The sequence below is a fragment of the Anser brachyrhynchus genome, assembly GCF_964034855.1.
Source record: "Anser brachyrhynchus genome assembly, chromosome: 5".
Classification (NCBI taxonomy): Eukaryota; Metazoa; Chordata; class Aves; order Anseriformes; family Anatidae; genus Anser; species Anser brachyrhynchus.
This window is the reverse complement of record NC_137699.1, coordinates 29,839,100-29,866,564: the sequence shown is the minus strand read 5'-3', so window position 1 is coordinate 29,866,564 and position 27,465 is coordinate 29,839,100. Positions and strand designations below refer to the sequence as shown.

At 47.4% G+C, this 27,465-nt stretch overlaps 1 protein-coding gene across 1 annotated transcript; it reads right to left on the bottom strand.

The window, feature by feature from the left end:
* Positions 1-343: 343 nt before the first annotated feature.
* On the bottom strand, positions 344-27,406 carry TTC9 (tetratricopeptide repeat domain 9). The gene is made up of 3 exons (XM_080595464.1): positions 26,940-27,406; positions 6,145-6,327; positions 344-1,496 (listed from the first exon to the last, which is right to left on the bottom strand). The coding sequence occupies exons 1-3, from the start codon at positions 27,298-27,300 to the stop codon at positions 1,417-1,419; spliced, it is 624 nt and encodes a 207-aa protein (XP_080451590.1). The 5' UTR covers positions 27,301-27,406; the 3' UTR covers positions 344-1,416.
* Between the last annotated feature and the right edge of the window lie 59 nt (positions 27,407-27,465).

Genomic DNA, 27,465 nt, shown 5'->3' with positions numbered 1-27,465 from the left:
GCTGATTGAACTATGGGTACAATGAACTTCACATTGACCACTGATGAGAGCACGCATGTTCACCCTGCAGCTGGGAGCAGTTCCCTGTGGGCCACTCACGGGGCAGTCACACTGGAGATGTGTTCGTGGCACTTACTGATCCCATTACTGACAGTTCCAGAAAAGGATCCTTGAGCCAAGGAGCCTGAGCTCTCAGAATTGATTAGACTGCTGCAGTAGATCTAAAAGGCCGTATGGGCTGCTGAAATAGCCTCCAAAGCTGTTGGTCCTGCCCTGTTTGTCAGCACCATGGTCTGTTAAAAAAGAGAAGAAAACAGGACACAGGAAGCACCAACACGAGGTGGGAGAATCGAGACCTCAATCCAATGTACTAATAATACTTTGCACTGTACATCACTGTACTGTTACTTACAGACATTAACTGGTAAATCCTCACAACACCCCTGCGAGGTAGGGAAGTATTATTATCCCCAGTGTACAGATGGGGAAACCGAGGCACAGAGAGGCTAAGTGACTTGCCCAAGAGCACACAGCAAGGCATGGCAGAGCCGATACACGAATGGAGACGTCTCTGTTCCCCACCCTATGCTGCCCCCGCTAGACAATGTTGCCTGTCTGGATACGGGGAACCCACAGGTCCCTTCTAAAAGCAATGGCTGGACTTGTTGCCTATTAATAATTTTTATTTGCCTTTAATGAATTATTTCACAGTTTTTCCCTCATACTGTACACCACGCTTTCACAGTCTGTTCAGCCTTCTGTGGTACCCCACAGCCTTCTCCTCCGGTACTGGGACAGCTTCGGGGGTACTGTAGGGTGCTCTGTGCTTTCGTTAAGAGGATGTTTAGAAACAGTTTCACTGGCATTGGATTGGGAGCATGTGAGCTCTCACTGGAGACTGGTAGCACACACTGGAGAAGCAGGCAGGGGGAGCTGATGTTGAAAAGGCATTTGCTATCCCCTGTGAAATGACCAGTGGCTCTCTTGGTTTCTTGGCTCTTCTAAGCTCCAGTGATCACCCGGAGTAGAAACTGCTTGTCTCCAGCTTGCCTGGCCAGGAAGTAGTTGCCTGGGGGTTGCTTCCCTACGGGTAGTAAGCAGGCAGCTCAGGACCAGAGAGGTCCCCCAGCGTTGCCTGCTCCGGGTGTGTGACGCTGCCTTGGAACAAGGCTGGCTGTAGCCATTGTGCTCTCCTGCCATGGGGAAGGGGGATTACCATGGTTGGCAATGGTAATTGCCGCAGCCATATCCAGTGTCTGAGTCTTTTTTTTTCAAAACCAGGATTCGATGAAGAACAAGGGAGAGTGGATGGATGAGGAGATGGGGATGAGGCAGAGCAAACAGGAAAATCCACCAAATGGGCTTCTAGGAAGGAAATGTTCCCCTTTGGGCACTTCAGCTGAAGCAGCTTCATTTTCACAAGGCTTCCTTCTCTCTCTGGGAACATCTGCTGAGCTTCATCTCTGTCAGCTGGATATATCGTATGACATTGGTATCTGCAGGGAAAGAGCACACACACACATGCACAGTGGTTACAACTCCCTGTGAAAGATGGACACACCGCACCTTTCATCCGTGGTGCACCTCCGGTTCCTGCCTGCAGGAACAGCTCCAATGGGAGGCGGCTCTGAACCAAACCCTGCTGCTTTGGTTTTGGTGAACCTGCTCTGATTTGGGCTCACCGTCCCTGTTGCTCATGATCCTGCCTCAGCCAGTTTTTACCTTCTCTTTGGCTACTCTTGGTTGCCACAATTGAATTCACACAGGTGAAGCCATCCCGGTCATCCCTGCCTGTTCCTGTGGAACAGCATCTCCACTGGCTTCCCTGCCCTCCGTGCTTGGACACAAGACTCCAAAGGCACCTTGTTTACAGTTATGTCCTGCTTCTTCACCCTCCTATTCATTTTACAGCCTATTTCACTCTTCTCACAATTTTCCATGATGAGCTGATGTGGGAAGAGCACTGTTCTTTTAGTAACCTTGCTCTCCTTAAATTTCATGTTTGGGAGTCTTTCCACCATGACGCTGTATCTGCATTTTTGTCATACACTGTATGCTGCACACTGCCTTATCCATCCTAGCGAAGTTCCTGGGGGCAGAGAACCACGTTTCATCTCTGTACAGAGCTGTGAGACCCCAATACTGTGCAGGCTGTAAGCTCAGCCCTCTTTTTCCTTCCAGTATTCCAGTGCACTAGCACAGTGCACACACAACACGTGAATTTTGCTTTACCTCTGGGCCCTTGCAGGGAGGGAGCCCGTTCACCCTGCGGCACAGGCTGATGTGCAGGATGAGCGTGTGTCTCCAGACAGACCCCATGCTTCCGCAGCCATGGCCACCCCTTTCTCGATCGTGGTGATTTACTTTCACAAGGGCAACTTCCCACCAGCACGGCATCCACATGGTGGAAAACACCATGTGGTATCAGAAGCAAGCAAGCATAAAAAATAACTGCTTTCACTTATGTATTAATTTTAAAATGGTTCTTTGCTCACAGCCTTACTCAGAAGGCCAACCAGGGCCAGCTTTGTCCATTATAAGTTATTAGAGCTTCAAAAATCAATCTGATGCACACAGCAATCCGTTCTGCCCACAGTCAGGGAGCAATTTCACCTCCTCCTCATCCAAATTTCCCCACACCAGCTATTAAGTAAGTGCTTGAGCTTCCAAAAAGATGAGTGCGTTACTGGTCACATGCCCACTGCTAGCAAGCACAGCTATTGCCCCCACCAGAGGAGTTGTGGGTGCAGAGTTTCCTATAAAAATGAGAAGGGGATGCCTCTGTTGTGCCATCAGCTGGAGCGGAGGCAATGGAAGATGGTTCAGCTTCCCTTCACACAGAGCTCTGCACAAACATGTTGTAGCAATGTTGCTGTCACTTCCCAAACTGTCCCTGGTGAGGTAGGTCTCCCTGCTAAGTCTTCTGCAGGTTCAGTGGCATCCTCCTACTCCCTTCAGAGGGTGGCAGTCAGTGATTAAGATACTTGCTCCATTTGGGGGATTTTCAGTGAATCGAGGAGTTCTGCTCTCACTTGTGTTAGACAAGGAGCACCAGCATCCTGAGCTGGTGAGGCACTAGCACTTCACACCAGCTTAATGAATTTTGAAGGAGCCTTTCTTAACAGAAATGGTTTCACCTGTGCAGCCTCCAGGAGTGGAGCAACTCAGCTGAGGGGTTGGCCCTGAATTTTTGACCTCCCTGCTCCGTACCCTCCAAGCACCTGATGGGCTGCAGCACAGGTGAATGTCCTTGCAGCCGTGTTTCGCATGTCGGAGGCCTGCCCCGTGCAGGTGACAAGCAGTAACTGAGGAGGCATGGTAGGAAATTGCACCTGCCCAGGCCTGCAGGGACTCTGTGCACAGGGACAGAGGAGGAGGAGGTGGGTCTTGGTGTGGAGTGGGGCAGCAAGCAGGAGGCTGCCAGCTGCCTTTGGCCTGAGGGTGAGGCAGCTCGCTGCTGATGGCACGGCTTCACTCACCTCGGAGATTGCCACATGCACGGGCAGCCAGGGGCAAAACAAGGTGCAGCTGACAGGGGGCGGGAGAAACTCTGATTGCAAGTTAGCAAAAAATCTCCCGGCAGGTTTGGGCATGTGTTGTTTCCTCTTTGAGGGCTGCTGCTTTACCAGAGAGGAGTGGTGAGCAGCACTTTGCTTGTGGAAGGAGCCCTATCTTTTCCAAGTCTTTTCCATAAAATGACGCTGTGCCACCACAGCTCTGTCTGCAGAAGTATTTCAAAGCTAAATATTAATGAGCAGAAGGCTCTGGTCTCTCAGTGAGGAAGTGCTGATGTGGGAATGGCAGGTAAGGACAGCTCAGTAAGTGATGCTGGCAGTGCTGCAAAGGGAATGTGTCTCCTAGCTCTTTTGAGTGTTCCTGTGCCCTCCTGCTGCATTGAAGGCTGTTCCTGCTTCTCCCAGTGGCTTCAGAGCCTGGTTGTTTATCTGCTGGGCAGGCACCATGGTCTGGGTCTTATTCCTGGGGACTAGGAGTCTGGGAGGCCAGCTCCTTCCATGCAGCATGGGAAGCTTAACAGTGACTTTTCTCTCCCTGTCCAAGATGCTGCTCAGTAAGGAGTGCTATACAGTTACCTTGTATTCTTTCCACCTGCTTTTGTGATTTTCTGTTGTTTTTGTTTGGAGGTAGCATAAGAAATGGGGCCAGACCCTGCCCTTGTTGCTGACAGTCAGTAAATAGCCATAAGGAATTTCCTGTGATGACAGAGCTGTAAGCCCCTTTGCTAACTAATTCCTCTTTACCACTTAAAATTCCCCCCAGCAAAGAGACTGCCAGTGATTTGAGCCAAAAACATTCCTTATTAGAGGAGGGGAAAGAAAGGCAGAACATGACTGTGATAGTAACCTACTGCTTTACCAGTGAGCCTAGCAAAACCTCAGATAACAGAAAACAATTGCATTTTGCAGATGGAGACACTGACTTATTCCTGGTCACATAGTAATTCTTGCTAGTGTCACCTGATTCCTACTGCTGCGTTTTAACAGCCACATCCTTTCTTGCTGTATGCATTCAATTCTTTCCCTAAGTTCTCAATAATCATAAATAAAACAGTGCAACAATGGCCTTGGATGGTCTAACAATAACAGAGAGGAGTCTCTGATGCAGAGCTGAAGGCCAGAATTGTTTTTTGTATACGTTAAGGGCCTTTGGGGACAGTTTCTGGTATGTCTTTGCAGTAAGCAGCAGTATTTGAAGCTTTTGCTGTTGAATACATTAGTATTTATTTCAGGAAGGAATGAGAGATACCAAATAAATAGTATCACTGAGGGAGAGGGGGGGAAAAAGCATAAAAATACATTTTAAAAATAGAACCAAAGTGGTTCAGCTAAAAGGACTTTTTAGCATCTGAGCCTCATCAGAACCCCAAGGTTAAGATAGCTTCTCATTTTCCTCCGACTATTTTTCTCTGCATAGGTCTCCCCATTCCCTGGTTCTGGCGTAGGCTGAAAGCAGAAGGGCGCGCTGTAAACTAAACAGGCTAAACTGAGCTTTTAAGCACATTTGCTCAGCGAGTGCGGGGCGTGCAGCTGTGCTGTCAGACTGCCCGGAGCCTGGGGCCGAGCACAGCAGATGGGACCGGGTGCCTGTACGGGAGGTGGGAGCGGAGTGCGATCCCGGTGCTCCTCCAGGACGCCATCACCGCAGGAGCCCAGTGCCTACAGGACACCACGAACTCTGGCCACCTCCCTCACCTCCTCTAGCTTGAGGCATGCCAACCCCACTGTGTTTGCTCCTGTTTCGTGCCCAGCTTTCTCTCTCCCTGCACACACAGATGCAGGTGGAAGAGCTGCTCTGTGGGGTTCCCCTTGCGTGTGACTTCTGTTTGGCTTTCTCATGGTCCTTTAATTTTTCTGCATGTATTGCAAAGTTCCTGTAACAGAAATTGGTTGAACAATTGTGTGGTTTTATCTCATCAGGCAGTTTTCTACAAAAAATCAAAGCACTGTCTCTGCTTTGTGGCCTTCTACCTGCCCTCTGAGTTTGGGTGGGTTAGCATAAAGGTGGTTGCTCTGACCGGGCTAAGTTGTTTGCAAACACGATTTCTTTGCTGCCTGAAATGAATTATTTTTGTTTTGGACATATGGATGGCAAGTACTTGAACAAGGCATGTGACTGCCTTCGTGGCACAAGTTGAAGCATCCTGTTGAGAGCTTTGTGAGTACATGTCTGTCTCCTTTTATCGGAGAAATATACTATTCCTTTACTGAGATGGTGGAAAGCATGGCTGTTGGGGACTACAGTCTACTCGTTTTTTTAAGTGGAAAAAGTATCTCAGATTTGGAAAATATAATGGTTGGGATGCGCTCTTCCTCATCCTGCTTCCTTCTTGAAAAATAAGACGGGAAGGGAAAGAGGTAGGATCCCTTCCCCACAGACAGGATTCCAGCAGTACTGGTACCACCCAGCTCGTGCTGCAGCCTCTGCAATACTTAGTTAACAGATAATGTCTTAAGGCAACGTCACTGCGAACTTGCTGCCCTAGGGATGAGTCCTTGACAGGGAGCAGGGCTAAGGGTGCAGTCATGCTCATCCCTGTGGAAACCCATGAAAACAAATCAGGGACAAAGTCTTGTGTAAAGAAATGCCCAAGCACTCAACGCCAAGTCAGGTTCCTGCTCCCCATACCTGTTGGCTGGCGGGATCTTGCCTCTTTCAAGTAGTAGAGTGCCTTGTTGTAGTCACCCAGGTGGTAAAACGCAACGCCTGACCGGTAGAGTGCCTTGAAGTTCTCTCCTTCTTTCTGAAGCACCTTGAGGCAGTACTCCTTGACGCGCTCGTAGTTCACCAGCTCGGCCTGGAGCAGGCAGGCTGCAGGGGAGAGAGACAGAGCAGGGAACGTTACTGCTGCCTTTCTGCTCCGGCATCTGCGCGGGTGAGGAGAGCAGCCTAGGTGAGGGAAGTGACTCAGACTCGTGATTCAGAAAGGGTGCAGTCCTATAGATTGTTTGCCAAATCTGATTGTTCACAATTTAAATACCCGTGCTTCTATTTCTGGCATTTAAGCTGATGGGATTGTGTTTGTTCTGGGGGGAGAGAGCAAGAACACAAACATCCCTCTGGAGCTGGAGCTCCACGTGATCCTGTGGTAGTGACTGTCGTAAAATCACCTCTCAGCTGAGGACTAGGGCTCAGAAAAGTACAAAAAGGTGGTCACAGAATAGTTATCAGGGGGAATTAAATTAGCCCAAATTTTGTATTGGGGTTAATGATCCAAAGGTGCTGGATTTACAAACATAATGTATTGCCGTTTATGCAGGAGCTCCTATGTGGTGTTTTGCTGTAGGAAGCACCAAGGGTCTCTGCTCTGTTGGAATGCACTGTTAGTAAACCAGAGGCACCTGGAGCTAAAACACGGGGTAAAAAAATGTGCTAGGCTGCAGGCTTTTTGCAAAGTATTGCAGCAAAAGTTCAGCACCAGGTCAGTTCTGCTGACTTCCCAAAGGAAAAGGTAAACAGCAGTGAAGAAACAGCCTGCTGAGGGCTCTGTGCCCAAGGACGATTGCTGCATAAATGTCAAGGAGCTGACAAAAATCCCCAAAGTCAGTTTCCCACAGATAGGTGTGGAGTAAGGGGGAGATCCCTGAGACATGCTTTACAGCCACACTTGCCTTCACTAGGAACCAGAAACACCCTTGCTGGCAGTGAGCTTGAATGGGAGGCAGGAATCCCTGGGCTAGGGAGGACTGCATGCTGGACATGCCTCTGGGGCTCACTGTAGTGTGCACTCTGGGCTAATTTTTTTTTATGCTTACTGGCTGTTAAGAAAGATTTTGGGGAACACTGATGAGAAAAGGACACACTGCAGCCAGTCTTAAGGGAAATGAAGAAAGCTGTTCTATTCACAAGCTCTTCTGGTGCTACAATCCAAGGCAACTTTGGGAATGACATGATTTGGGGCGGAGGGAAGGGGAAGGAAGGCAGGATGCTATGCAAGGATCTGTTCAGGGGCTGGCAGTGTCAAGTGCCAGGGCATGGAGAGAAATTTCCCATGGCAGGTGGTGTTACTCAGTGTGTCTCTGGCAAGGAGGAGACTTGCTGCTCCTGGAAACCCAAGCCGTCACAGTTCAGATGTCACCAATGAACAGCCAGACTTCATTTTTTGCATGGTAACTGTTGCTGGGAGGATATGATGCTGGGTCAGGAATATGATAGTTCTCAGTCCCCTTCCCCTGCACCCCTAAAGGGAGCTCTGCACCCTCTCTGTAGCTCGCTTTACATTTCATGGGCAGGAGGGCAGCTTAGATGACCTCCAGAGATTCCTTCCAACCTAAATTAGTCCGAGCCTTTGATCAGTTAACATGGACAGAATGCATCCCTAACCCAGGCATGCATTCACAGCTTAAATAGCTAACTGGAACCAACCGCAAACAGCCTTCTGCCAGTAAAGAATTCACGGTACAGATGTGTTGGGCGAGGACTGCAGAACTAGCCCCGCTGCTGCCGAGTTCGGTTAAGTGACACAGCACTTACAAATCAGATCTTTGTCCCATTTACTTTAATGAGGGACTTCCTAAGTATTTTAACAGATTCTGACACTGAAGTGCATAGGTATTACAAAGGCATCTGGCTGCTCACTGTTTGATTGCCAGTTAAAAAACGTGTTTCTAAAAGCTTCGTAGCCTTTCCTTATCCAGAATTTGTCCCCTCCTATTTGTCAAACATTGATTTTTCTCGCTCTATTTCTAATGGAGCTTGAAATGACTGTGCTTTTGTTTTCCTTTATTTTTCAAAGCTATTAAAAAGATGGCTGTGTAAATTTACTGCTGGCTTCACAGCCCTGGAAACTGGATTGCTTTGTTTGTCTGCTGACCAGCAGCAGGTACAGCCGTGGCAGTAGCTTTCTGCACGCTGCCAATCTGCTCCGGCCTTTCGCGTTCTGGGGAACTGCCTTGCAGAGCAACTAGATGGGGGATTTTGGTCTCTGTTTGTTTACTACTTGGTATTTCCAGCTATAGTCACAGAAATTACCCTGAAAATGACAGGCAGTCAGACCGTGCATATTAACTCAATAATTCCATATTGGACTTGCTTCATGGATTGGTTATAAAATATCCCAAATCCTGCTAATTCATAAGCCCAAATGGGCTTCCAGATATCCAGCTGGGTTCTTTCTGTGACTCATTTTCACAGTAAAGGCTCTGCAAGGCACTGCTGTAACTCTGCACGTGGCAGAGAGAAGTCAGTACCACACAGCTAGCAGGAGAGATGCGTTTATCTGAACAAAACGAGCAAATGGATGTGCAGGAAACAGTTACGCTGGAAGAGCTGGCCATTTGGAGAGCCAGCGTTGGAAGTGGCTGCTGCAAATGAACCTGGAGGGAGAACCTCACCTATAAATATTTAGAGGTGTGTGCTTTCAGTTCTTCGTGCACTGAAATGACCTTAATGGACTGTGATTCACTGTGAATGTAGAGGCAGTTAGTAATTCAGCTCTCAAAAATGGAAGATACATGGCACCCTTGTACTTCCTAGCCAGTTCAGTCAGAAGAATTGTTTTGAAAATGTGTCACTTTCCTAAACAGACACGTATCTCTGGCTGGTAGTGTTTGTTTAGCACATCAAACACTTCATCACCCTCCTTATCAGTTCATAATAGGCCCCCAGTGAATCCTTCTGAGGAGCAGAGCTAACTCAAAGACCAAACCAAGAGAGGCTAATCCAGCTTCTGCTTTCTTCAAAGAGAATGGCCTTGATCCCACACAGCACCATCTCTAATGGCTCTTTGGCAATTAGGAGGGTGAGGAGGGTGCCCTTCACAAGCAGATGCAGACCTCCAGTCACCCAGTCCCTGCAGGTTTTATCCTTGTAACGCAGCATCCATCCAGCAGCTATATCTCTCCAGCTCAGAACTCAGGGTGTCCTGTTGCCTCTCAGCATGTGGTTAGTCCATCGTACTTGGTTATTGTTCTCAGTTTGGTGAATGATTTACTGTGTCAGCTTGAGCAATAATTAATTCCTAATTTTTAAAACTATGTTGCATAGTGATGAGGAGCCCCATTTGCTGTAAAAACAAGCAGTTTTGAAACTGCGTGAAATGTGCTATGGGGAGAAGAAAAGGCTATTCCTTTTAGCTCCAGTGGAGGATCCCTGTCCATCTCACTTCCCAGCTGACTGCTGATGTTTAAGCAAGGAAATAGGTAGTCTGGCTGCTTTTCTTCTTCCTCAGAGTACTAAATCCAGGTTTCTAAATTTTAATTCCTGGACTGAATCTATGCCAGCCAGCTCTGAGTTGCAACTATTTGAGAGATGCAGCACAGATCTGTTATCAGCAGAAAATGGTACCATAAGAGCTAACTTGCGTGACCCTGTTTAGCACCAGGTTAGACAAAACAAAGATTAAAACATCTGTAGAGCCAAAATACATCTACTCCTTTAACCCTTAGCTGTGGATAGCAGTGGTGGGAAGTTTTTAATGGAATTCTTGACAGTTCAGAGGTTTGGATACTAGTTTGTTTTACCCTGAATTAATTCTGAATTCCAGTATATCTTTTAGGGAGGTAACTCTTAAATAGCCTGCATGAAGAAGTGCCTGGAGCTGCTTACTAAAAACCTCACGTTTCTCAGCTTTCATCACTTGTATAGCTGTTGTGTGAACCTTCAAAATGAAATTCAACTGAAAATGCTGTTGGTTAGCATCTTGCCAGGGAAACCTCTCCTGTGTGCAAACATCTCCAGGTTATGAAAATAGCTCAGTTTGGCCCAAACTTTTGGCTTCTAATTTTGGCTGGACCAAGATCTAAGTCTGGAAGTAGGGTGTACAGATGTTAATGTGGAATTTCAAACAATATGAGAAGCCTTGCCTACCTGGAAACTTTTGCCAAAAGGTAAATCTGCGTGCTGGAACATTCCTCCAGGCACGGTTTTATACCAGTGGCCAAAGTCCTACTGTAGGCAAGGCTCAAGACCTATCCATGCTACAGAAAGCTAAGCCAAATTACCACACAGGCAGTGTTAGCGCGTTCCTTCCCAGCGGCACGTTGGTTTGGTTCAGCACGTGGTGTTAGTTGTAACAGGAATTCCATTCACAGCTTTTCTGGGGGATGAGCATGCCCTGGCCCTTCAGGAATGTCTTGGGTTGCAAGTTTGTATTTCACAAAGTCCAGTCTCGTTTGCAGTTCGTTGTCCCCCAGGTAAGCTGGTAGCACTACCTGTTCTTATGATTGCCTTGTCCTTTCCATTTTAGGGGAGAATCAACTGCTTATAACTTCAGTCTTCTAAGTTTTTGGACTAAAATATTCCATATGCGACGTCTGCTTTTGATGTCTGCTTTTAGAAAATGTCAGCCAAAACTGTTCAGGTATTTTTGAAAAGCAGGCTAGGGAAATGTATCTTATTTTTCCCTTGTTAAAGATCTCTGGTGACTGTCTCTTTGGATTTGTCTCATGTCCTCTCAACGTTTGGCTTTGCAAACTGAAATCTGGCAGATATCATTTGTGTCAAGCAGGTGCCTTCTGTTATCCCTGGGGTAATCGAGAGCTGGCCAACTGATAACTTTCTGGAATTAAAACCAATATAGTGCTGCGTATAGTACTCAGAAGAGGTGCCTTAGAATTTGCTACCCAAATCCACTGAATATTCTGTCTACCTTGGGCACAACCCACTCTAGGAAAAGTGGGAATTTGAGCCAACAGGAGAAATTTCCTGCTCTTTCCTCTCAAGAAAGAGGAGCGGGAAAGTGGAAATCAATGTGAGAGGAGCTGTTTTACCTATGACAGAAAGACAAGGAGACTGATGCTGGCAAGGCGAGGAGATTGGGGCTGAGAGATGTGTGGGGATGAAGACGCAGAACGGCTGCGGTGGTGAGAGGGGTGTATGAGTAGGGGGCTGAGGTCTATCAGGAGGCAAAGTCTGAGGGCAGAAGTGGAGTTAAGAATTTGGGACAAGGTGCTGAGGATACAGAGGTTCAGGGTAGCTAGCCTGAGGACCAGCAACAGCATCTTTAATGGTGAAATTCAAGCACAGGAGACTAGTCTCGCTAGGCGTGTGTGACAGCAGCTCCTCTAGCAGATGACTTACCCACCCTTGCACTCCTGTTCAGAATTCTTTCTCTGTTGATTACACAAAACTGAGGGATACTGATCTGCAATGCCTAAAGCTGGCCTTTGCCAATATCCCCTGGAGACTGGAGCAGGTGTCCTGTGCAAGAGCTAATAGTAAGTCTTGCGGTTGAACCACTCATATACCCACGCAAGAGCCTGAATCCAAATGATCTTCGTTTTCCACTCCTTAATATGAAAATTTAGGGAATACTAGATTTGTCTTTCAAAAAAATGTGTGAGTGCATTTGACCTACTTTGAGGAGTTTACCATTAAGTGAGCAGGGCAAATGATTCTTCTACAACAATCACTGATTCAAAAAAAACCAACACAAACAAACAAAAAAACAAACAACTTGTATTGATTTGTTTGGTTTCAAAGCAGGGAGAAGGAGCTAAACCCATTGCTGCTCAAACCTGATGTATTTATTCCTTCTTTGTTGTATTTATTTTTGATTCTAACATTGGTGTTTAACAGCTTATGTGTGGATTATTACTCCTTAACAAGTGCTAGGTACTCCAACCACTATAAACTCGACGTGTATTTCACAAACTGACAGTGTCATTCCCAGAAATAGCCATGATTAAACTCTGCAAAATACTTTGCTTTCCGATATGATCTCACCCTAAGTATAGCAGCCAACAGCTCACTTAAAATCTGTTTAAATCACAGGAAGATGGAACATATTCTTGTTCTAGTTCTATTTTGGAAAACACATGATTGATGCTTTGATATAACTACTTCAGGGTTTTATTCAGACATATGATTAAGACCTTGATGTATCATTGAGCAGGCTTCGTCCTCTTACTTCTTTAGGACTCAAAATAATAGGGCAGACTACAAGAGTCTCACAATACTTCTTTTATTTCAGAAGGCTTGGCATCCTTCATAGTGATGCTCTTTCTCAGAAGAAAAAACATGATAGTGATAAATCTTGGTTTAAGTGTTTCGGAAGAAAAATTGTTGAGACATAACTAAAAAATCAGGGATTTTTTTTAAAAAAAAAAAGGCTTGCTTTGGAATAGACAGCAGTCTTCTAATCATGCCCCTGACGGATGTACCATTAATCTGCGTGCTGGAGTCTCTGTAACCAGTGTTTATAAAAGCATGTGGAGTATATGGTGTCCACTGGAGGAATTAAAGGGGATACCATTACTAAATGACATTGAAAATTTCAGCCATGTGTTAGTAATTTAAATTATAATTAACTTCTAATATCAGGTAACATGTCCATCATAAGATGATGCTGAAGATGTAAAGGTTTACCTGAGATTAAAAGTCACCTTGGAATTAAGCTACTTTAATTTTAATGTACAGCATAAAAAGATGTAGTCTATTGGAATACTTCAATCCAAATTTCTCTGATGTTGAAGTTACTGATCTAGAGGGTGCAGACTGCATAGGTAAGGTGGACGGCACAGCAGTTTTTAGCCTGTGTTAAATTTCCCTAATTGGCACTGAAAGGAGCTGTATAATGTGAGGGAATGCAGGAAGCCTAAACCAAGGAACAAAACAGGTTGTAAACCATCCATATCTGCACCGAGCCCCCTGTGGGCTGTGCCTTTCAAGAATGCAACCCAGTGTTCCTCCAAAGGGGATGTTTGGAAGCATCTTTTTTTCAGAGAAATGCCGCGTACAGTTTCACTACAGGGCTGAGACACTAATTAGGATCTGCAGTTTCCAAACAATCTCTTCCATGAAATATTTCTTTTTTCTCTATGGTCCAAGCTTGCAAACAAAGAGGATTTTCTGGCTTCTCACCAATAAGAAGCTAATTATAGACAGCTTGATAATGTCTGGCAATAATCTGATCAGCTGACTCCCAGTTCCCGGACAACCTTAATGGGATGAAAAGGGAATATCAGAATGACAGCACAACTTTACAGTCAGTGGCCCTCATTTATTCCTCTCCAGGTACGAAAAAGACCTAAATATGCCTGTATGTTTCTGCTTGCAGGGAAATATGTGGAAAATTAAAAGCTAAACTGTATGACAGGCTGCCTCTCTCTGTAGGGAGGGATTAATGCTAAATGAGGTGTGGATCCACAAATGTTTGGAGAGCCCAAAGCATCACCTCTTCCAAGCAGCCTTCCCCTTCTTCTCAGCCTGACTCCCAATTCGTAGACAGGTGCCAACCTTTCCTCCCCTTTCTGCCGCCTTGGCCATGCTTTCCTTTCAATACACAGCATGGTCTCCTTCAGTTCTCTGCTGCCCCTGTCCTTCACACCTTTTCCAGGAGAAGGACCCCGACTTCACAGCACAAATTCTGTCTTCTAGGACAGAGACACTGGTAGTGACTATGCTGATGCTTCCACTACCATGCGCGTTAAGAGGCATCTAGCAGCTTTTGTGGGAGCTGCTAAGCCTCTGTGAGGCCTCTTGTGGCTGACAGCCCACCCTGGGACCCTTCCTGTTGCCACCCCTTTAGAGGCTTGGAGAGCACAGGGCTGACAACAAGGAGATACCTAACAGATAATGTGAGCTGTCAGAACAAATCAGTTTAATTTCAGACTGATGGGGCAATCAATCTTGAAGATAAAGGTGAAACAGTAGACGTTACATATCTTGGCTTTTACACTAGTCAAATGACAAATTCTAGTGACATTTTCTTAAGCAAATTGAGGGAGAACAGTCTAAATGAATAGACTTAACTCTGTTATCAAAGCAGAAGGCAATACTAAGTAGGGTTCTGCACTGATCTGTCCTAGGTCCCATGGTATTTGGTGTCCTCAATAAAGACCTCAATGACTATGACTGCAGGCTGCCTGTCAATTGGCAGATAACACCAAGATGCGAGGAGTGGTTGGGATATGCTGGAAGGCAGGGCTGGAATTCCAAGGGGTCCTCACGGACTGGAGCAGTGTCCTGACAAAAACAGGATGTAATCTGGCAGGGGCAAGTGAAAGGTACTAAAGTTAGGCAGGAAACAAACAAAGGAACAAATACCACTGATAGACAGCAGGAATGTTTGGCTGAAATAATTCTGCAGAAGATGATCTGTGTTACAACGTAGATCACCAGATAAAGTTAGCAAGGCTATATTGTTAATGAAGAAAAATGCAAACTAGCACGTATGATGAGAAATTTGCAGGAAGTGTGAGTACTATGTCTGATTTTTGGATACCAGTCTTGAAAGAAAATGTGGATGGATGCCAGGAGGACCCTGACAATAACAAGCAGAATGGAGAACACAGACTGTAAGCCCTAAAGAAGACGGTGATGGAAGGCAGGCTTACAATGTTCACATGTAAAAAAGAAAAAAACTGTCATGCAAAGTAGGGCATAACCAGAATGCAATCTGTTCTTGTACTCAGGAAACCAGAAGAGGGCTTAAATTTCATCAGGGAAGAATCTTACTGGGAAGAACTTTCTAATAGTGACAAGGCAGAAGCATTGATGTAGACTCTTTGGGGAAGCTGTGGAGGATCCTAGCTTTGGAAGTGTGTAAGAACAGCCTGAATAAATGTTAGCTGGGATATACGTTATCTATACCCGTGTACCATGCAGTGGTATGGATAGAAGACTCCTGAATTCCTGTCCAGCTCTGCAGTCCCGTTACTGATTGTGCTGTAACACCCGGGGCATGAACGGTCCTTGGTTCTCCCTGACAGCCACCATTTACTGCAAATTCCCGTCAGAAGGTCCTGTTGAAGGATGTTGCTGTGACATCCCCCAGGCTAGGCATTTGAATACATAAGCACTTAAGTAACAGCAGGCATGAATGATTTCTGCCTTTGCTGTGTTTATGTTCTCATATCTCACTCTTTTCTAATTTTCTAGAGTGCAGTTCTTTAGAAGTGTTCATTATTTCTAAATGATTCTTAAGCTACTTTAAGGCAAATTAGCGGTGATTTATGCTTTTTTTGGTCACAAATCCAGTGATATAATACTGAAGTTTCCCTTCAAAGGGACAAACCTTTGGGAAGCAAAGAACTGCAGACAATTTTTCATCTGATCATCATAGCTTCTGTTTTGAAAGAGTATTTTGACCTACTAGTTCCTGTAGTTCTTCAAATTAATACCAGAGTCTTGCTGAAAATTCTTAGCAATGGTAAAATTAAAGTAGTTAAAGCCTAGATGTCAAGCAAACAAGAAGTGTTTTCTGAAGCTAGAATCCATCCTCAGCTGTGGATCAGCAAATCTTTACTCAACTGAAATACAGAGATCTCCATATCTCACCTTCTGATCTCCATGCCTTTGATTTTCCCAGCCAGAAGACGTAGGAGCAAAGTCCTAGCAAACCATTGGTGGAACAAGAGCTTCAGTCAGCTTTTAATGCCTAGATCGTTTTGATTCTGCAATCTCCATAAATGCTTGCTCCTGCTGCAGCCGCATTAGGAGAGCTGGGAATCTGTTCCATTTGTTTTTGCCAAGGCTGTTATTGTTGATCTGCCAGGTTAAATCCCCTGGAGGTTTCCTCTGCTCTGACTTTGTATTTATCTAGTGGTCTTTGACCTGCCTTTATCTCTTAGAATCAGTACTCAACTGGCCCAGTCTGGTCCAGTCAATGTGCCTTTAGATGTCTGACCTTCAGATCTGCTGTTCCAGTTGCTATTTATTCCACCGCCCCTTCCTTGCTGTTTGCTTTTGTCGTGCCTTTCACCTTGCATTGCTTTACCCTCGCGCTGCCATGCCCTCTCCACGTTGGATCTTTCCTCCTCTGGCCTTCTGTTGCTATCAACACCCACCAGAGGAGGAATCTGGTCTCTTGGGTCGTTTGCACGGGGGAAAAGTACACGCAAGTGTCTCAGAGATCAGCAATATGGGATGCTACGCAGTGAAATTCAGGTCTTAGTGGAAAGGTGTCTTCTGTAACCCTGGCCGTGACCAGGAAGGTATTTCTGTGAGTAGGGAGAAGCTTTGAAGGAAGTGCTGGATCTCAAGCTGCTTCTCTGCTGAGGGGTGAAGCCTCTGCTCGGGGAGGCTCACCGAATAAACAACTGACAGCGGGAGCATGAAATGCAGCTGGAGCAGCTTGGAGGCTCTCAGATGAAGTCACTGACAGTCGTGCATGCCACGATTGCCTCCAGCCTGGCTTACTGCAGTGTGCTCAGTTCGGGATGAAAGCTAGTGCTTCATCCTGTGCCACGGCAGGGCCGGCTGACGTGGCTGCCTAACATCTGTGTGCTGTGCCCTGCGGTGCTGAGCCACAGCTCGCCTCCCGGGACACGTGGAAGAGCTGACAGCTGCGGAGTCCGCTATGGGGCGGGGAGCCGGCTGAGGCCACCACCTCGCATCCTCACACCATGTATAATTGATAGGGACTGAAATGGTTTTTGTATTTTTCTTTTCCTGAGCTCTCCCTAGCTGAAGACTCTTACTGGCAAGAAGGAGAGGCTGAACAGGGAGGAACATTTCCTTCATTACTATAATAACCCCATCAGGTGTTTTATCCAGGTCCCGCGTAGCCCAAAGCCCTTCCATTTTAATGATGTTTTGAAACAGAAAGCAGCCTTTATGGCCTCTGAGGGAGGGATGGAGAGAACGAGAACGGGCAGAGGCAGAGGATGCCAAAGTCACCGTTTTCTAACTAACTGAGGAGTGAGAGGTATTAATCAAAGCTCTCAAAACTTTAGTGCATTTTTAAGGAAAATAAGGAAGAGTGATTTGTCAGCTACAGAGCCGAATGATCCTGGCTATGTCAGGCTGTGTCACCTGGCTGAGCTCCGATTGCCAATGCAAGCTGGGCTTAAGCTTTGCCCTTTTGTGTGGTTGGGCTTCTGGTGTCCTTGCCTCTTCCCTGCCCTCTGGTTACACCGTATGAACTTGGTACCTTTGAGACATCTGCCTCTCCATCAAATCCAGCTAGTCAACAGGTTTGAAAGTTACCGAGAGTGGACTGACAGTCTGACTACAGGAAAACATACTTGCTTATGACTCATTTCCTTTGGAAATCAGGCTGAAAACGAATAAACTGAAGACCTGAGTAATGATTCAGTGTATTATTTGCTTGAGAAGGCCAGGGTTTGAAATGTGCAGGAGCGTAAGCTGGTCCTCTAATAAGATGCCTGCTCTTTAATACAAGTTGTGGCAAAGTGCTTCAGGTAAAGTTCTCAGATCATTCCCAACCCTTCCATAAACCAGGTCAGTGCAGTGCACTGCTGGGTGGAAGAATGAGGTAGGACTTTGTGTCTGATTTTAAGTATACAGAGGGGAACCTCTACCCCAGGTAACGAGCTTGTTTTCAGACACCAGGAGCATGAGAATCATTGTAATGGATCAGGCTAATGATACAGTTCCTTGTCTCGACTGTGCCTTTTCAATTAAGCTAGAGGATATGAAGATATACTAAGAATTATGTGATGGCTAAAGAATTTGTAGTGGGTTCTGCTGACACGCATATCAGTTAGAGACCACTAGAAGAATACTGCAAGAATTAATTTCAGAATTGAACTTGTCTAATGCTTCTATTAATTGCCCTGATGTAAAAGAAAGAGCACCTACTTGCACTGTGAAGTTGGAAGGTATCCTCAAAAAGGATAAGGATGGCAATGTCGTATAAAAAGAGCTACATCACCTGGCGGACAGCGTTAAATTTATTTGGGATGGAAGTCAGTAACGCAAAACTTACAATCACGCTCTTTGGGATTTAAAGCAAGAATTTCTGCTAGAATTTATGAGCTCATGAGCTGGAAATAGCCAAAGAGGAAAAGAATCTGAATATGCTAGTTGGTCACAGGATGACTGAGTCATTTATGTGACATGGCCGTGGACAGGGAAATTAAAATCTCTGAGAAGTTTATTCATAAATCCAAACCAGTTAGCAGTGGTTCTCAAGCATGAAAATGTAATATTTGCTTTACAGTTTTTATCCTATCTAATATAGCAGTGAATGTGCTGATTAGTTATGTGTCTAAGCCTTCTTTTCTAACCTTATTAGGGTCTTTAACTCCATGATACCTTCTGGCACTGTGCTCCAAGTTAATCAGCCCTGGGTTTTAAAAATTATTTTGTATTCATCTACTAATTTAATTTACCCTCCACCCCATGAGCAAAGCTCCTGAGCTGCCTCAGTTTGAGCTCCATCACGGTTGTTAGAGAACATACAAAGGAAAGTGAGCATATTTACTCTGTACTTGCAGAATAGGTGAGGATCTTGTGCTGCTCTGGTTTCTTTGCAACATGAATGCACTACTGCGTCTTGAGCAATTAATCACTGCAAATCATTTAAGAGGCTAGTAATCTAGGATTTGAATTATGCTAGTATTAAAACATATGGTGACTGAAGAAAGCGCTGAGGCTTTATTTTGCACTGTGCTGTCTGATGAGAGAATCATTGCTAGTGGCACAGGGCAGAAGCTCTGATTTTTATTTTTTTTAGAAATATAAGTGGGGAAAAAAAAATAGGTGCTATTGCAGAGCAATAGCTAGTCCAGACTTACAACGATCATCCAGGAATAACAGACTCCTTCCCTCGTGCTTCTGCTTTTGCAAGGTTAACTGGTGGCCTCCACAGGTAGCTCCTGTTTGGGAGAGGCTAAGGCTGTTGCATGGAGCCCACCTGTTCTCTCAAAGAGTGGAAGAAATGTAGGTCTTTGACCCTCCCCCTCTCTGGGAGCAGGAGCGGGGCAAAAGAATATGAATTCTCACAGCTTCTTCCCTGCAGTTGATTGAAAGATTGTTCTTTATATCATAAAGATGCTGTTCACATGGGGTTAGATGGTGACTGTAGGGATGGCACTGCACGCTGGAGGTAGAAGTTGGTTAGTCACACCAGCCCAGGAATAGCCAAAGGAAGTGCTAAGGGTCTAACATAAATTTTCAAGTCCCAGACACCTCCTCTGCTTTTAATTTGCTTTCGGGAGTAAGTTTGTTCTCCCACACACCACACTGGGGAGTGTGCAGGACAAAGATACACTAGTGCATGTCTTCTATTCTCCCCTCCATCTGCTTCAGGTAGCAGTAAACAATTCTGCTGCCTGGAGTCGAGAGTGAAGCCTTTCGAGTCGGAAAAGACCTAGGGCTGGGCTGACCTGAGATCAGTCTGTGCATGTTAGGCTGAGCCTCACAGACAGGTCAGATGGGTAGCGAATCTCCACCGCTGCATGATGAGGCTCTACCACGAGGGCCCTCAACGCTCCTGCTTTACAGGGCAAGGAGACTTGCAGCAAGGTAGATACCTCACTTGAGTTTCCTCAAGTATGAAATGAGCCATTTAGTCCCTGATGTCCCCAGGCCAGACTAACACCAGAAGCATGAAGACTGACAGCTGTAATCAGGGCATCAGAGGAGATTTGGAATCAAAATTTGAGGAAAACAAGTTTGGTGGCTGCTTGCTGGCTGACCCAGCTGCTCCTTTCCAGCAGCTCCTAGGAAACCAGATCGACGGCTAGATTAGCGGAGTTTTGCTGCCTGCCACTCCGCTATGAAAGGAGGTGCTGCTGCCGTTGATGCAGAACGATCTACATGACAGCCCCCTAAACTGGCAGCAAGGAGATGCAACAGACAGTGCTCCCACTAAAGCAGGAACGGGAATGCTGAGCAGTGGCTAGGAAAGTATTTGCTTTAGTAAGGCAGAGGTTTTTACCTGTCAAAAATGGGTGTACTGGAGAAGGTGTCACAGCAGAGATGGGTCTTAAGGAGAGCCAGGGAGGAGAAAAGGTCCAGCCTAAACAACTGATATACAATAGGTAATAAAATCAGCTCCAATGAATCAGGTGCACTGCGATGCTGTGGGGCAGAGCCCGAGAACACGGGGGATGAGAGGGCAATGCTGGCAGAACAGACGGGGCCTGGAAAGGGCCATGACTTTGCCTGGGAGGTCAAAAAGTCTGCCACAGCTGCAGCGCAACTGGGGGAGCGAGCAGAGGAACTCGAGTAGAAAAGGCACTGAGTGCGTAAGCAGCCCCGGCTCCTGAGCTGAGAAATGCAATGGGAGAACTGGGTACACAGGACAAAGCCAAGGAGAAGCAGATGGTGCTGTGCAGCCCTATGAGCCTCAGGGTGATGGCGTGTCAAGAATTTTGGAGAGTGGAGAGAACAGAGTGGATTTTGAAGTAAAGATCATGACATTAGCTATTGCCTATGGACAGTAACAGATGAGCTCTGGCACGTCAAACTATGACAGATAAAATCATCGCTCCCAGCTGTCCCTCCTGCCATGGGTTACTGCAGAGAGTAAACGTGACTGTGCCGAATTCGCTCCATGAGTTGTCTTAGTATGGTTTCCAGCATGCTCCTAGGCTCAGAATGGCTGTAGCGAGATGTGACCCCAGCTTCCACGGCTGCCAAGTGGCCACTGAGGCAAGTGTACAAGAACGGGACCAGCCACAGTGCCTTCCTGCTACCTCCCAGCCTCACACGACTCGAGCGTGCCCCAGCTGAAGGTACCGCCAGCAATTCCAGCCAGGCTTCCAGAAACCACACCAACCCTACAGTCTTGGTTAAAGAAAGAGGAACACTAACACTCTGAGCCACCACAAGATTTACCTGTATCCATCTATCAATGTCTTATGTTTACTGTTTCCCATCCAAGATGCAGTGCAGAAACGAACAAAAGGAGACAGATTCCTGAGCAGCCGCGAGTAACAGCTTCCTGGTTAATGATGGTTCACAGTGACTCTTTTTCAAAACATTTTTAACCCTCAGGATTAGTCACTGGCATGGTTACCTGAGTAAGCTGAAATCAAGACTAATAAACAGTTGTCTTCCTTCTACATCAGTTTCTTACCCATGAAGTAAGAGAAGACAAAAAAAAAAAGCCAATAAATTTCCTCAAAACCTCATTATGTAGTTCCTCCCTATCTTAATTGTTTCCTCAGTTTCATACTCTGTCATACGCTATTTTCTGTAAGATGGCACAATGTCAAGAAGAAACTAGGATCTGGCAACATTTAGACCTCCCCTTTTATTTATACCCCTTTGTTTTGCTGTTTCTTTCCTTACAGCAATCTCCTTTAGTGGGTGTGCAAAAGATCTCCTCCTAAAATCCTAATGTGAAATCTTCTGATGGCCTTCCATACTTGCAGCATCAATCCCACTGCCCACAGGACACTGAGGGGGAAACCAGGGATGCGCTGCTGAATTGATAGGCAGCTCTAGGAGAAGGGCTGGAGAAGCAGGTCTGGAGTCAGGTTAGTAATTTCTGGGTCTGAACCCAAGTGAACGGGAGGAAGAGAAGGATGCTCCACCTGCTGAACCATGGAAAGGTGGCAGAGCTCACAGGAAAAAAAAAAAAGGTAACCACGGAGCTCATGGGTGTATTTAGCAATAGATCGGGAACCAGCTGTGATTGTCACACAAGGCATTACAGAAGCACCTGAACCATCTCCAGCACAGCACTGATGGGAACCTGGGGAGGTGTAAGAGGCTGTGATTCACTGTGGGACTCTTCCTGGAGGGAACTCCAGGACAGCAGATCAGAAGGGGATGGAGTAAAGCTAGCAGGAGGTGCTACTACAGACCTCTCAGAAAGCGTATCAGTGCAAATCTCAAGGTGGAGAACAATCAGTACTCTTTAGGTAAACAAATTAACCACTACTCTGTGTTCTTGAAAAAGCTTTCTGATTTTTCATACCTCCTGCTTCACCTCCAGCGACGCACCTTCTTCTCCAAATGATGAACTTTGTTCCCCAAAATAAAAGGGAACAGGCAAATACAGAGTATTTCACAGACTAATTCATTGCAATGGCAATGCGAGTGAGGGTTGGGCCTATTGCTAAAATGCTTCGGTCACCTGCATTCACTCTCTGCACCTACGTGGAGCATCAGGCCTGTAAAGCATATTCCCATGCACTGTGGCTGGGCAGATGCATCTAAAACAAGAGTGTCAGGAAGCTCCCACCCCAGCTAGTAAAAACGAAGGCCACATCCTGCCGTCACCTGCTGCTGTCTCTCTTTCCCATTGCATGGCATCCTTACAGAGCGTGTTTTTTGTTGATGCAGCACATAAAAAAAACCAACAACTTCACATCAAGCAACAATCCAAGCCTGCTTTAACACCCACAGCACCATGTGCCCTGGTAGAGTGTGTACTTGTTAACTGCTATATGCTGGGATGGGATTTTAGAAACTCCTTTTGAGGAGTCCTAGTGGGTGGTCAGCGGAGACGAGTTTTAGCAGCTTTTCTGCTATTTAGTCATATTTTCACTTGGATTAAGGCTCCTTGCCTCAGTGGGACTACTCACCAAAGTCTGTACAACTGGTGACTGCTGGGAGCAGTACCGACAACCCCGTCCAGAGCCCGAGGGTGCTAGCAAGCTCGAGTGCTGCGTTTGGTGGGGCTGTGGCTGTGACCTTTGCATAGTTTTGAACGGCCACCTTCTGCCAGGGCAGGCGGCCAACCTGTGCTGCCCAGGCTGAGACCTACCTCGGACAGCTATGTTTTGTAAGGCTCTGCAGGTACGTGTGCCCTCCTGCCGAGGCTCCTGTACAAAACCATGCGTGTTTGAATGGGGGTATAAACGTGTTGCGTTTAATTGACATTCGTGTAATTAACAAAACCTTCCAGCACTCCCAAGAGGTCAGAAACACAGATGGATAAACTGAGGTTCAAAGGATGAAAGATTTGGTGAAGACAATACAGTTGGTCAGCACAGAGAGGCAGGATGAAAAATCTCAATCTCCCAGCATCGCTCCTCATCCCCGGTTCTGTCTCCGGTTCTGTTTTTCGTGCCAGGATTAGCTCTACTATTTCTGCGTGCTTAGGAAAACTGACAAAGGTTTGCTTATCGCACTGCAACATTCCCTCATAAAAAATAAAAAAAACCTTGAAACTCTGCTTACCCTTGGCATTTTGCTGCTTTGGAAGGACCAGGACTTGTTTCTCTGCAGAGCAGACACAGTCCTTTGATCCTGTAAACTTTTAGGCAGTAATGCTGGAATAAAATGATGATTGCATTTAATGAGGGTAGTGGTTGCGTTAGTAGCAGGTGGATGATCCCTACCTGCTTGCAGTTCATAAGGCATTTAAGTTTCATCTAGATACAAGATGTTATATGAGTGGAAAGGAGACGTAGACATGAGTGGTATTTGGCCAGCTTGTTTTTCTGCAGGCATTGTTCCTACGTTCATCTTTATTTTCTAAGAATACAAACCACCGACTTGGGAAAACTCGGTTGAGTGCACCATCGGGATCAGATCGTGGTTCCTGTTCTTTATTTTTCAATTGGGCTGAGAGAGGCAAAAAGAGGTCAAGTGACTTCCTCAAGGTCAGAGCCCGTCAGTGAGTCATAAAGAAATGACTGTTTGCCTCACAGCCCTGCATTCATTCTGCGAGGCTCTGTGCTGCTGGTAGGATTTTTCTCTGCCCACCCCAGCGATTTCTGGGGGCCCAGACCACGCTGCTGCCCTTGTATCTGGTGACATTTATCAAAAGGACTTATGGCAAAACGAAGGGCTATTGGCGCGCCCGTGCAAGAACACAGCAGCGATGGATTTTGCAGATGTGAGGGTGAGTGCCTTTAAGGCAAAACTCGTGGAGCTTACACGGCAGCCCAGCTAGTGGCTTAGCGAAAAAAATGTGAACAACACTGCCAATGGCAAGCGGAGAAAATCCTACGCCAATTTAAAATATATAAAAAAAAATCACAAGAATTTTAAAACCAGCACATTTTGGAATCCTTTGCAATGGGCTAAGGATAGTTTAGGTCATGGGGGTGCCACACGGTTCACTTCAGAAAATACACCGAACATTGCGGGGCTCTGAGTAAATACAAGCGTTAGCCACCCTGCTTCGTGGTATGAGAATTGCCTGTTGAAGGTGCTCCACAGAAGAAGCAGAACTAAAAAACAATCTGTGTTGTAATTTACGTTCTGCAAGGCAGTAAATGTACTGACAACAGATTTGTGTTTGTCCACATGTTCTTACTCATGTAATCAGTCAGGTTAAAACAAAAACCAACCCCGGTTGTACTCCGCGTGTGCACAGCCTTCACCCGTAAGACTGCCCCAAATTCCCTTTGGGTGTGTATTTCTTACCTGCTTATTTGGCTAAGTGCATAGCTAACTAGAGTTGATGCGCTCCTCTGACTGGATCTAAATAAGTAACTGTGTGTGTGTGCTTCTGTCTTTGCCATGCGAAACACCTCTGACAGGTGAGTGTGTGGTGGCCACGTGAGAACAACAGCGCAAAACCAAGGTGGGCTTCCTAAATGCTAAGCTTAGGCAGTACGCGGAGGTGCTAAAAGAACTCGGTAATAAGGACACTCAGATGACAGCTGCTAATGCTATCGGATATAAATCAGAGCTCAGTGAAAAACTGCCTTCTCTAGAATTAACATGCATGGCTGTTATGCTCTCTGCACTAGGCAATGCAGATTTATTTATTTTAAAGACAGCTCTAGGCATCCAGTCAGTGCTCGGAAGCGAAACGCCCTGCATCTCCTCTCTTCCCCAGTCAAATACCGCTGACTTCTGCTCCCACAACAGGCACTGGTGCCTGCGCTAGAGCCCACCACGTAGAGAAGCTGGTGGCTTCTGCTGCACCATGCTGTTACGAAATAGTCTCACTGCTGCACCCCTTGAAGTTCCTATTAGAAAGGCGTACTAATTATTGTGACAGTTGTGGAGAAGCTCCCTCCCATCTCTTTCCTCTCCTTCAGATGCTAATTCACAGATCCTCCCGCTAGAATGGGAGCTCTGGAGCTGGGCTAGGAGGAGCAACGCTGCGGTTTGTTTAACTGCACGCTCCCCTCTTCAACGAACAGGGCATTGCTTTAAAATTGCTCGCAGACAGAGCAGCAGACACACACAAAGCTCAGCGTTTCCAAGACCAATCCTGTTCTCCGCTCTGTGCCTGCCCATCTACTGAAAACACACAACAACTGAGTGCAGAACGACACCTTGACCTGCCTTGAGGTTATCTCAGGAGAAGCACTGCTCGCATCTCCAGGGTTAATTACACTCATCTCCTCTTGTGTTCACACCAGTTAAATTTAGGTGAAATCTGCTCGCATCTAGGTTGAAGATGGAGCAGGTTTCTCACGCTGTCTGACTGCTACTGCTGGCAAGATCAAATACAATCAACAGTGAAAAAAGCTCCCTGCTCAAAGCAGCAGCAGTAAATAAACACGGTGGACAACGGCCATTATGCAGGACAGCTCTGTCCGCACGGGTGTAAACATTTCCAGCGAGTGGAACTTGTGTACGCAGCAGGAAGAGCCACAGAAGCAGAGCCCATCCCTCCCTCCCACCTCATTTACCTTCTACCACGTCCCATTTGTACCTCAGCACCGGGGGCTGGCAGAGACATTTCCTGCGAGTGCTTGTGCAAACCCAGAACCACTCTACGCTGTATTGTTCATAGTATTGCAGGCTCTTTGTATAACCCTGCCAATCTAAATGAGCCTTGCCAGATACAATGGATTTTAATAAGCCTGCGAACAGAAATTTTGAGAGAGACAAAATTACAGCTGTGCAATTATGCTATCACTCTGGGATCTCACCTGCCTCTCCCTCCACAGGATTTCGACAGGCTTCTGAAGGAAGAATAGTTGAAAACGTGATAAAATCGTGCTCTCCATTACATCCCAAAAGCCACATTGAGGTTGGCATGGATTAAGCCAAGGGAAGATCCTGGCTTGGCGTTTCAAACCCCATTTGCTTTATTCTGCATCCCTTTTTAGCCCCAGACAGCAGGAAGAAAAGCTAGCCAAGTGTCTCGAAAGCCAAAAGCCAAGCGATGGTGACAGCTGACACACCAGCGTCCTGATTTTTGCCATTTTCCCCCCTCAAGGATATAAAGGGTAGCGAGTGACCCTTCATCCTTGTGGAAAGCAGCGGAGCTGTATTGACGTGTCATTTTGTGCACCTTCTCCAGGTTATGAACCCTCGCTACCCCCTGCAAACCCTCCCTACCCTCTACGTACGTAGGCACAAGTTTTTGTTTCGGAGCTGCGTTCGGGCTCGGAAAGAAAAAAAAAAAAAAAAAACAACGCTTGGGACCCAAAATAACCCCCGGTCCCGCAGTTCTCGCCTGGGCAGCGCTCCTCCGAGTCAGCAGCAGTCCTGCCTCGGCACCGGGGCGCCTCAGCCCTACCCCTCCATCTTCCCCAACGGATGGGAACAGGGAGGGATGCCCAAACGCCCACCGGCGCCTAGCCCAGAGCCAGCGCTCCGTCCGCTGGCAACTTTCGCAGCCAGGAGGCCGAGAACACCTTTTAATGCCGGGTACCAGCCGGGGCCGTCGCCCAGCACCTTCCTTCCCTCGGGCGGCGGCACACGGAGCCCGCGCCCGTGCCCACGGCGAGGGGACCGGGGGCTGAGGGGGAAGCACCCGGGCCTCCCGGGAAGGGCAGGGCAGGGATGGGAAGGGAAGGACCGGGGGGCGCCGCCGGGCCCTGCCGCCGGGCTCCAGCCGCGCTCGGGTGCCGGAGCCGGCGGCGAGAAGATGGAAGGCGCTGCGGGAGGGGAAGGGAGGCGCGCGGCCGGGGGTCCCCGCTGACCTGCCAGGCTGTTGTAGCAGTCGACCTCGATGGCCTCCACCGCCTGCCGCTGCTCCTCGCTCAGCCCGGCGCTGGCAGGGCGCTGCCCGCCCGGCTCCTGGCTCAGCAGCAGCAGCAGCGCCTTGAGCTCCAGCAGGGCGCGGTGGTACTTGCCGATGGCCTCGCGGAATTTCTTGTCCTTGTAGCACTGCGCCCCTTCGCTCTTGAAATCCAGCGCCCGCCCGATCAGCTCGCCCGGCTCCGCGCCTCCCGCCGCCGCCGCCGCCGCCCGGGGCTGGCTGCCCCCCGCGGGGCCGTGCCCATCGCCCGCCCCGCGGCCGCCGGCGTTCAGCTTCCCCGCCGCCGGGCTCGCCCTCTCCATGGCCGCGGCGCCGCCCGCCTCCCGCGCCGCCCTACGCGGGCGCTGCCGCCGCGCCGCCGCCCGTGCCCCCGCGCCGCGCCCCGGCTCCGCCGCCCGCTCCCATCCTCCGCCGCCCGCCGCCCTCCGCCGCCCTCCGCCGCCGCCGCTCCTCCTCCTCCTCCCCCG

Coding starts and splice junctions, on each gene's coding strand:
- TTC9 (XM_080595464.1), bottom strand. CDS start 27,300: ATGGAGAGGGCGAGCCCGGCGGCGGGGAAGCTGAACGCCGGCGGCCGC. Junction 6,328..26,939: donor CTGCTACAACAGCCTGGCAG/GTCAGCGGGGAC, acceptor TCTCCCCTGCAG/CCTGCCTGCTCCAGGCCGAG. Junction 1,497..6,144: donor AAGATCCCGCCAGCCAACAG/GTATGGGGAGCA, acceptor CTTTCCCTGCAG/ATACCAATGTCATACGATAT.